The sequence below is a fragment of the Mastigoproctus giganteus genome, chromosome 4, assembly GCF_048544385.1.
Source record: "Mastigoproctus giganteus isolate SK-2022 chromosome 4, ASM4854438v1, whole genome shotgun sequence".
NCBI lineage: Eukaryota > Metazoa > Arthropoda > Arachnida > Uropygi > Thelyphonidae > Mastigoproctus > Mastigoproctus giganteus.
Genome location: NC_143578.1, coordinates 23,104,322 through 23,115,446, shown reverse-complemented (window position 1 = coordinate 23,115,446; position 11,125 = coordinate 23,104,322). Strand labels below are relative to the sequence as shown.

The window sequence follows — 11,125 nt, the reverse complement described above, 5'->3', positions numbered from 1 at the left end:
GACAAATATCCTAATGGAAAGCCCTCGTGGGTAGAGCAGTTAGAAGGATTGCCGTCCTCCCCACACCGGGTGGAAAAGACCTTAATTCGAATCCCGTCGATGAGGGGAGAAATTTTTATGAGTCTTTTTTTTAAAAAGTGGCCGAGTTAATCGGTTTCAGTCGAGGTTAGCATGGTTTTTTCCCCCAGAAATGGTTTTTCCTCTAGCAAAACTAATGGAAGAATGGTCAAATGTGAAGGTTGACTCCATGAGTCATCTAGTTGAGGAACAAGATGGTCCTACCAGATAAAAGGTTTCTAATTTTTTAGCCAGTTAGTGTATCATTTATTTATCTCTTCTGTATTGAACACATACGATTCTTCCCAATGTCACTGTACATACAAAGAAAAATGTCTTCTTATTTCACGATACCCTTAAAATTTATAGCCTTCGTAATTACAAGAATCCATTTCTCTCATAAGTCACGATGGTCCCCAAAGAGTCCGCCAGATGGTGCCACGGACGAACGTCGATAGCTGATTCTCTGTTGTCAAGGAAACGGTACATGTTTACTCGCTATATGCGGCAACTCTTTGCTGTGGGCAGCAGGTACTATCACAGTCCCGGCACGTTAGCCGTGATATGTTTAAAACTGGACGCCGGTGGCAGGACATGGGGACTTCTGTGGGCCGAATGGACTATTAAGCAGGTTCGACAATGGGAAAACACAACAGCAAGCTTACCAAAGAGGAGTTGCAGGAGCTGGAAGCCTGTACCCACTGTAAGTACATTTTACACCCAATTTTTAGGTTAGTGGAGTGAAAGAGGCGATTCGTTTTGATGTGTGGCAACGTGCGTTACTTTCAAAGTCCTGGTACGTACATCTCCAGTAGATTGCGAAGAAGACAATCTGTACCATCACGTACTGTTCGTACCATGGACTTTGAAAGCAACAATTGATCGAGGAGAAGTGTGTCACTCGAACAAATAAACAAAAAAACCCTTTTGTTCAAGTATTTGTTGTTTAATGTACCACAGACCTTGTTGCTTGGTGGCGTGCGTGGTTTTGTTTCTCAAATCGGCAATTGAGGATGAATTGAATGAAGATTAAGATTGGGGAATAATTTTCCTTTCGATTAGGTATTGATTGTCCTACTTTTCGGATGTTGGTATTTTTGCAACGGTACCATTCCGCCCGCATTTCGCGCTGTTTGGGAGAAGTGCGGTCTGCATGGAACCTGCAGGTCGTGCAATGGTCATGCGTGATCAATATAAGTAAGAAGGTGTGCTGGCTGGATCTGTTGTCAAGTTGCTTCGACAGTAAACAGAAAATTATTTTTAATGGGTTGTTCGCTTTTTGTTTTCTGTAAAAGCGAGCTTTTCTTTTTCTTTTTTTAAAATATGAATGAGCGAGGGAAGGGCGGTGTTGGTTGCAGTGATGGGTGGAAATCAATTGGCAACTTTGTGATTGCAGTTTTGGGTGAAATGTGTGAATGGAGAAATCTGGTGGCTGACAAATCCAACCGAAAGAACTGCGAGTGAATTTTTAAATCATTTTTTAGTGTTCATCTCCTCCTCAGACCTCCTCCTGTCAGCTTCAACAATGTTCAGTCTGAGAGGAAGAGGAGAATGCGTGAAACTTAATTATTATAAAACTTAATGAACATCCGCTCTTTCTCCTGCTAATTCTATCAGCTGTTCAAAACTGTCTTACCTGACAGACTTGGTCCATTCCCTATCACACAAACCAACAATGTTTTATCATTTTGCAACCCTCAGGATATGGAAAAACAATGCGAGAAGTTTCAAACGGTCTCTCTCTCTCTCTCATTCTTCACATGTCTTTTCTTTTTCAGTTTCCCTTTTCCTCTCTTTAATTCATTCTCTCTCTCTCATTCTTCACACATCCTTTTATCTGTTTCTTCATCTCTTTCCTTCTATCTTTCTCTCTCTCTATCTGTCTGCATTTCTTCCTCTCTCCTTCAAATATCTCTTATTTCTTTCTTTGTTTCTTCTTATTTTTCTTTCTCTCTCTCTATCTATCTGCATTTCTTTCCTTTCTGTCTCTTTCTCTCATTCTCTCTCCTTCTTCAAGTATCTCCGCTTTCTCTCTCTCTCTCTCTCTCTCTCTCTCTCTCTCTCTCTCTCTGTCTCTCTGATTTTTCCTTTCAATCTCTCTCTCTCTCTCTTATCTGCCTTTCTTTCTTTTTCTCTCTGATTTTCTCTCTTTATCTATCTATCTATGTGCATCACTTTCCGTTTCTCTCTCTCTCTCTCTCTCTCTCTGCATTTCTTTCTCTTTCTCTCTCTCTCTCTCTCTATCTGCTTTTCTTTCACACTCTCTCTCTCTCTCTCTCTCTCTCTGTCTCTCTCTATCTGCTTTTCTCTTTCTCGCTCCTTCAAATATCTCTTACTTCTTTCTCTGTTTCTTCTTCTTCTTTTTCTTTCTCCCTTTCTGTCTATTTCTCTCTCCTTCTTCAAGTACCTCGGCTTCCTTTCTCTCTCTCTCTCTCTCTCTCTCTCCGATTCTTCCTCTCTCTCTCTCTCTCTCTCTCTCTCTCTCTCTCTCTCTCTCTCTCTCTCTCTCTTTATCTATCTATCTATCTGCATCACTTTCCGTTTCTCTCTTTCTCTCTCTCTCTCTATCTGCATTTCTTTCTCTTTCTCTCTCTCTCTCTCTATCTGCTTTTCTTTCACTCTCTCTCTCTCTGCATTTCTTTCCCTTTCTGTCTATTTCTCTCTCCTTCAAGTACCTCGGCTTCCTTTCTCTCTCTTTCTTTCTCCCTTTCTGTCTATTTCTCTCTCCTTCTTCAAGTACCTCGGCTTCCTTTCTCTCTCTCTCTCTCTCTCTCTCCGATTCTTCCTCTCTCTCTCTCTCTCTCTCTCTCTCTCTCTCTCTCTCTCTCTCTTTATCTATCTATCTATCTGCATCACTTTCCGTTTCTCTCTTTCTCTCTCTCTCTCTATCTGCATTTCTTTCTCTTTCTCTCTCTCTCTCTCTATCTGCTTTTCTTTCACTCTCTCTCTCTGCATTTCTTTCCCTTTCTGTCTATTTCTCTCTCCTTCAAGTACCTCGGCTTCCTTTCTCTCTCTCTCTCTCTCTCTCTCCGATTCTTCCTCTCTCTTTCTCTCTCTCTCTCTCTCTGATTCTTCTTTTCAATCTCTCTTTCATTATCTATCTATCTGCATCACTTTCCGTTTCTCTCTCTCTCTCTATCTATCTACATCACTTTCCGTTTTTTTCTCTCTCAATCTATCTGTGCATTTCTTTCTCTTTTTCTTTCCCTCATTCCTCAAGTATCTCTTCTTTCTTCCTCTCTTTCTGTTTCTTTCGTTCTGTCAGTCTGTCTCTTTCTCTCTCTCTCTCTCTCTATGTCACATTTATCTCTTTTTCTTTTTGTCATTTCCCTCTTTTTATGGTGTCTCAATTTCTCTTCTGTTTATCTCCCTATGTTGCTTTCGTCCTTTCTCAGTATCTCTACTTTTGTCTCATTTTAACTCAGCCAATCTCTCTCTCTCTCTCTCAGTTTATACAACGGAAACAGTATGTTTATTTATATAAACAAACACCCACAGTGGTTTAGGACCAGAACCGCAGTTCTTGCATGGCTATTGAACAATCTAGATTTGCCAAGATTATATCAAACTTCTATCGTTTGAGTCCCACACTTCGAGTTGGCTCGGTATTACACTACGCAATTTAAATAAAAAGCACTGCTCGAAATAAACAAGTATAGCGCTATTTATTTAAAATGGATGTCATCAGCCAAATCACATTATCAATATGTGAACATTTGAACAAAATTAGAATATTGATTAGGAAATAAAATTTGCACGTATGTCACAAAGGTGTAGTTAGTGAAGGATCATCCCAAAACTGCGAGTCTTTGGGGCTATTGTGGATGATCGTTTTTCTGGTGAAGAGAAATTGTTCCAATAACCATATTATATCCAGCAACGGCTATTCTGTGGGCGAAAATCTCTCTTTGGTGCGAGATGCCAAGAGGCTGTAAAGAAGGGCTACCTTCAGTCAAATAATCCATTAAAACAGAGCAACCAAAGAGGCATTTCAGAATGCACGTCATTCGACCGAAGAGGATTCCCCTCCTGTCAGCGAAAAACAAGAAGGTACGTGACAATGGGCTGACGAACACCACAAGTGGATAGTGAAGGATTGGAAAAACGTTGCCTGATCTGCCGAACCCCAAGTGCTGCTGTTCCAGGCTGATGGGAGGACCAGAATATGGCGAAAACACGAGTCCGTAGATCCATCCAGCCAGGTGTGAACAACAAGGAGGTGTTGGAGGTGTTTTCGTGGTACACATTGGGGCCCTTGATACAAGTAGAGCAACATTTGCATGCCACAAGTTATCTAAAGATTGTTTCCGACCAGATGCATCCCATTATGTCTGCTATGTATCCATCTGTGAGTGGGTTCTTAATCCAGGATAACGTAAACCCAGAATTGTACTCTCCAGAAACAATTGAGCCAAGATGGACAAGAATCCATCTTCATTAGATAAATCAAACTAAAACAGTAGGTTCCTCCCTTTTAGTCCTCAGAAAAACCCGGATAAATTAACCAAAACGAGAAATAGGTGTATAAGTTTCCATATTGAGTTAAATGGGTTTGGAGATAAGTTCAAAAAACAATCCAAAGAAAATTTTAAATCTTCTCATTCGTATTCATGGTTGACATTTTTTCCTGCAATACACTTAACCTTGGACCTACGCGTTTTCTTGATTGCCAGCAGTTAAAGGTCTTGGCACGCACTTCAGTTGCTACAGCACTACAATTCCCCTAATACCTCAACACACTAATGGCACTCAATGTCTAACTAAACCCGCCTACCCGGATATTTTGCTTAAAGTGCTTTTATTCTTGTTGGAACGTCTGGGGAATTGTTTGGGTGTGAGTCTGCAAGCGAAAATCCTCGTAGCTCAGCTAATCATCAGCCAAGGGAGAAAAAAAATAAAGAACAATAATAATCGCGATTCAAGATTAGTAGGTCAAATTGTGAAAATTTCATAAACTAAACACGCAAGTCTAGTTTGGCTTCTTTCCTCATACATTTGTTTATTCTGTTTTTCTATTTGAATGCGCACGCAATTATGAAATGAAGTGAACGAAGAAACGCGCTGCTAATTCATTTTAATGAACTGAAGAAAACAGCAAGATTAAAACAGTTAGAGTAGCAACGCTGGATTTATCGCGTGCAATTGAAAATTCCCGGATTATTTCGAAATTCTAATTTTTAAAGCGATTATTTATTTTATTAATTTTATTTTTTAATTATTTAAAATTATGCAAAAGTTTACAATTAAAGAAAATATAATTTAAATCTCATTTGGAGAGGAAATTGTAAAATTTATTTTACATTTCTTAATTTTTATTAAAATTAACTTTACCAGAATCCAAGTATCCAATCATATTGATCAGACAAGACTTCCCCCTTAAAAATCCATGCTGGGTCTTTGTGGGTCTTCAGTACGTGGGGATCACCTCTGAGTCTAAGAATGCCTTCATAATCATGGCTAAGAGTTTGCTTAATCCATTTGTTGTCTCCTTTAATATAACTGGATGAATCCCATCCAGTCAACTCAATGCCACAAAAACTCTGGCGTTGAGTTGGGCAGTTGAGAGCTTGATGGGTACCCCATTTTAATTCCTTCGAGGGCATCTACCCTACTTCTGAAACTCTCATAGACTTCCTCCCAATACGCCTCAGCAATCTGGAATGACAAAACTGTCTTGGTCGTAAATAAGAGAACCCTGGATGCAATTCAACGCACCATGCTGCTCACTAGCACCCCCGCCTGCAGAACGGTGAGTAACACTGAGCTGCAGGGGACAGCAGCAGTACTTCCACTTGATCTTGAAATCGCAAGAACAGGACTCCTCTACTACTCATCTAGGGGAATAACCACCACTTTCCTGGAATTTACAATAGATCCAACCAACAACCACAAGGTACAAATAACCAAAGGAGCCATCACCCACAAGTTCTTGCTACAACTTGAAAAAATGTATACTGGACACGGCCCCTTCAATGCAAAGTTGATGGACTTCACCCTTGTAGAGGACCCATGCTGTACATGTGGAGAGATCGAAACCTGGGAACACCCACACTCTTTTAAATCTTTGGCCTCAACAGTGTTCTGTTTCACACGACAATGAACGCAACATGGAGATGGGGGGGAACCCCTGGTGCCGTTAAACACTGATACACTTTTACTCTCATAGACGCCCATCAGAACCCCGAGTTGGTGCCTAATTTCTTCAACTCTCTGCACAAAGGCATTCTCCTTGAATAGATCGTATCATGTTCCGGAAAGTTCCGCAAACATTTCACAAATTGCACATTTTTTTTAAACTGTCATGGGTTGGAGAATCACCCTCCCCCATCAGTTCTCCCCAGTCACAACGCTCCTTCTACTTTGTGCTCGTTGCTTTGCTGCTCTGGTCTGGGGCACGATTTCCTTTTAAATTAAATTTAATTAATTAATAAAATTAGTAAATTTAATTGATCAGTTGACAACAGTACACCCAACTAAGATCAGGACCGTCAAGTCCATGAAGTCTGCCCATCTTCCCAAAATTTTAGGGAACCTTGAAGGTCTGTTTGAAGAATGGAGTGAGTTGTTTTTTTATGTGAAACCTGACATTGTGATAGATAATTTAAAAAAAAAATTAAGGAAAACCATTGTCATACGTTGTGATTCCAAACTTTTGTGCAGGAGTGTATATACTCGCTTTTATAAAGGAATAGTTACCAAAATGGACAGTAAATCCTTCTCAACTTCGATCTCTTATTGCTACTTCTTTCTCTGACATTCATAAGAGCTCTTCTTCGTTGTTTCCTTAGGTAAGCCTCCTTCTCCTAAGACCCCAATATTACGTGTAACCGGAGTCGATGCTTTATGGACAATCCATCGACTGATGACCTATTTTTATTAACGCTATGGAGGAGCCAATTCTCCAGAGGAAAACTAAAAGAGCAAAGCCCTTTAGCCAGAATTAGGGAACAATGAGGTGTTTCAGATGGGTGGGGATTGCAAGAGACTACACGAATTCTAATTTCTGTCACGAGCACCGCGTTTAAGTCAGTTCATCATCTTGATGGACGCCTTACTTTTCTTAATGGAAACTTAAAGAGATTGTACATTAGAAGAATCCATTTCTCTCCAAACGTTTTAATGTGTTCTTGGTCATTGAAGAAACTTCTGAACGCGCTGTATGAACGGAATTGTAAAGAAGACGTTCCAAGATGTTTCGCTAGACTGAAGGCGTTTTTGAAAAGAAGAAGAAAAAGGACCGTTATAAAACATGATGTTGCAAGACAATTGCCAACGGAATAATGCAGCAGGCTGGATGAAATTTTTATGACACTGTGTCTTTATTGGTAGCATCTCGAAGTGCTCGTGCGTGAACTTTGTTAGACACCAGTTGAGAGCAAAGAAAGAAGTTTTTACACCAAATGTGTTCTCCAGGAATTTTCTAACAATTGAGAATTCCCCTGAATATTTAAGATGGTTTCTTCGAGAGAAGATAATATTTTTGCTCTCTTGGGCGTGTTGAAATGACGTCTTGGATGTTTTAGAATCTTTTAGATGTTTCGTAGTCTTTGAGCAATTATCATTTTAAACACACACCAGGATATGGCTCCTAGATGAATCTACATTTAAATATACTCTCATTTTATTTATAGATGGTGTGGGAGTGTCCTTCGTTGTCTTAGAGTTGCAAATTACCCCCAATTTTTATATCTTCTCATAAAGGACTCTTTTAGCAATCGCTCTCTCTTGATACAAACCAAACACCAGTCTGCATCCAGACATATTACTCGAGGCTGCCCCAAAGATCTATTCTTGGACCCCTAGCCGATGACTTATCCATTCTTGTCCACGGGAATTCCAGAAGGCATCTAGAAACTTCTGCAAACAATATTCTCTCCACACAAATACCTTGATGTTCTCCTAGATGACCATCTAGCCTTCTCTTCACACTAACAGCATCTCTCTAAAAGATTAAGAACTTTACATCAATGCTCTTCAGAATTTCTAGGAAAGAATGAGGACTAAAAAACAATACGTATCTTGTATCATATTGTCTATCCCAATTCTATGACATGCCTCCTGTATTTGGTGTCAAAGGGAAAAGCTGGAATCTTCTCACCAACTGTTGGCCATCCACGTGGTCCTTGTCTACTAAAGGCATTGTTACTAAGTCGATGTTACCTGACAAAGGTAACGACTTAGTAACAAATCAATGAAATCTATGAAACAAGGGCAAGACAATTATTTTGGCACTGACTGTATACACTTCATGTAGATAAGAAAATACAAATTATGCGCCTCCCTCCTCACATAGACGTTTCCCTCCAGGTCAACCATCCAGTTGACCTTTGAATTTTTTCAGTCCACCTCAACTACCTTCCACAACAAAGAAAAGTTCCTACAATGTAGTCTAAACTTTTTTCCCTGTAACTTGAATTTATGTCCTCAAATTCTGGAATTCTTTATAGGTGAAGATTCCACCTTCATTCATTTTACTAACTCTTCTCAGAGCCTTATAAACCTCATTCGATCCCCTCTAAGGTTCCTGGTTGCGTAATCTCTGCAATTAACACTTTCCCTACCACTGAAGTCAAATAACCGGTCTATAGTTACAGACTTCGCTCTTAAAACCACCTTTATGTATTAGATGCGTTGACACTTCTCTAATCCAAAGGAATCTCTCTCGGGTCCATGATGTCCTCACCATTAACCTCACTGGGTCAATACAATCTCTGGCCTGGGTATATGCCATCAACTCCAGGAGCATTACTTGTCTTTATACTCGAGAGTTTATGTCTTCAGCCCGTAAAGACAGATGCAAATACTTGTTCAATTCATCAGCAACATCAGCTGGGTTATTTAATATTTCCCACATCTAGTATACAAGGGTCCGATCTGATTTGCTTTCTTCTTCGTCCTAAATGAGTTTAACGATTTTCTATCTCATTAACTGTTTGCAAAAAAGAAAATTTATTGCGCTTCTGCGTAAATTGGCACTGATTTCATTTCTGGCGTCCCAAGTCGTTGCTATGGAAACAGGAAAAGAAGAGAGAAATTTTTAATTTGCTCTGGCAACAAATTAAATATTGTAATTGGCCGGGTGTATCGAAATTGTAGCGTCCGTTTGTTTCGTAAATGAATCGGCGTCCGATATCTGATTAGTTTTCCAGCGTTTACGTCGACCGTGACGATTTTCACCTCCGGTGGAGCGTCGCGTCTTTCGTTGTCGATGTCGTGGAATGCGGACAGGGCGTTCCCGACAGTGAATGCATCATTATTACGGAGATGATATCCCGTTTGTGTTCGAGCATTTTGCAAACACGCCGAAACTCTTTAATGTTGTCGGTTGGTTTAAAGAAGCAGCGTTCCCTACGGAGTCGCTCAATAGGTTCTCCGCTATTGATTCCGCTACGGAAAGTGTAAATAGAAAAATAATGACGAGATCGGTTTCTCTGTCAACATCTCCTACGGCTTAGCTGTTTTCATTTGCTCTCTCTGTAAACAATCAGCATACTTTTCCAATAGACGCAACCAATCGACCTACTAGGGCTTCGAAGTCACGTGCTTCAATCGATTATTTTCGGCCAGTTCAATTTTTTTTTTTTTTTTTTTTGAGAATTATTCGCTAATTTGCAAATGCCAAAAGATGATTACTAAGAATATAAAATTTTGCGTTAAAAAATGCGTTTCGTATTAAAGGATCGAATGAAATGGGCTTCAGCAGTGTTTACAACCTTCTATCCCAAAACGAAACGAACTACTCTCTGGTGCGTAGAAGAATGCAGGAAAAAAAGAAAGAATGCGTATACGTACAGGAATGCTATGCTTTTTTTTTTTTTAAATTAAAAAAAAAATGATTCGAAAAATGTGTATTGTTAGCTCCTTGATGGAATCGAATTGGTTGCTCCTTGAAGGAGTCCAAGTCGGATTAATTGCAGAAGTGAAGGAAGTCCCTGTGGAATAAGAAAGCCGAAAGATTTATATTTACTGTATCAAATAGTTCCTGAAGATAATCGCTGTGTGTGTGTTTGTGCGCGCGTGGGTTCAAACAGCGTGTGGGAATGTTTGCATCTTAGAAATCAGACGAGAATCGGCGCCAGCGGGGCTCCTGCGAAGAAACATAAATTTTTGCGCGTATTCTTAGCAGAGTTTGGTAGGAACATTTGTAATGACAGGGTGGGCGTAAAATGTAAAGCGTTTATCAATGCCTGGCGGGTTGCGGGTTGTGAATAATACATCAGTTGCCGTTGCGAACATGTTTTAATGGCTAATTTCGCGTTTCTCCATCGTCAGCGGTACGGATAGATAGACCGCGATATTTCATCGCGTTGTTCGAAGGAGGCGGGGATGCGGGGTTAACGCTTTATATTCTCGAGATAAGCGTGTTAACGCTGTCGAACAACGAACTGTGTCCGGCGTCGGGACTTCCGCCCGGCCCTCATAAATTTCGCGCCATTTCCTGCATTTATTCAGATGCATATTAACGGGATATGCGGCAAGTCAGAAAAGTTTTTCCTATTATGATGATACACAATACTCTCTCTCTCTCTCTCTCTCTCTCTCTCTCTCTCTCTCTCTCTCTCTCTCTCTCTCTCTCCTCTCTCTCTCTCTCCTCTTTTCTAACCCATCCCAACCTTTTCTCTCTGTTTGTTTTGTTTTTATCCATCTAACTGATTCGTTATCTCATTCTTTCTATGACACTTTCGCAGCTTTTTTCTTATGCTTTTTCTTCTCTTTCTCTCTCTCTCTCTCTTTGCCTATCTATCTATTGTATTTTTTTCTCATTCTTTCTATAGCCCCTCCCAGTATCGTTTCCTCTTTGTTTCATTTCTTTCTCTCTCTCTCGCTTTCATTTATCTCTTATTCTCTTTCGTATTTTTTCTTGTTTTTTTATCTTTTTCTCTTTCTAATTCTCTTTCTCTCTCTCTGTCTTGCATTCTCTCATTAACCATGTCTTCATTCCCTAATTGTTTTTTTCTCTCTCTCTTTTTCTCTCCTTTCGTTGTTCTTTTTTCTCTTCCCTAATCTTTTCCACTTTTTCTTTCCTCTCATTCTCTTTTTTTCTTTCTACCTATCTTTCTCTCTGTCA

General features: G+C 39.9%; 1 protein-coding gene across 1 annotated transcript in view; it reads left to right on the top strand.

Moving 5' to 3' along the window:
• The first annotated feature begins 569 nt into the window (after positions 1 to 569).
• The window catches only part of LOC150086465 (neuronal calcium sensor 1-like), a 105,040-nt gene continuing 94,484 nt past the window's right edge, over positions 570 to 11,125 (top strand). The window contains exon 1 of the mRNA XM_090371406.1: positions 570 to 760. Coding sequence (XP_090227532.1) covers positions 697 to 760 — 64 coding nt within the window. The 5' untranslated portion in view covers positions 570 to 696. The remainder of the gene's footprint in view (positions 761 to 11,125) is intronic.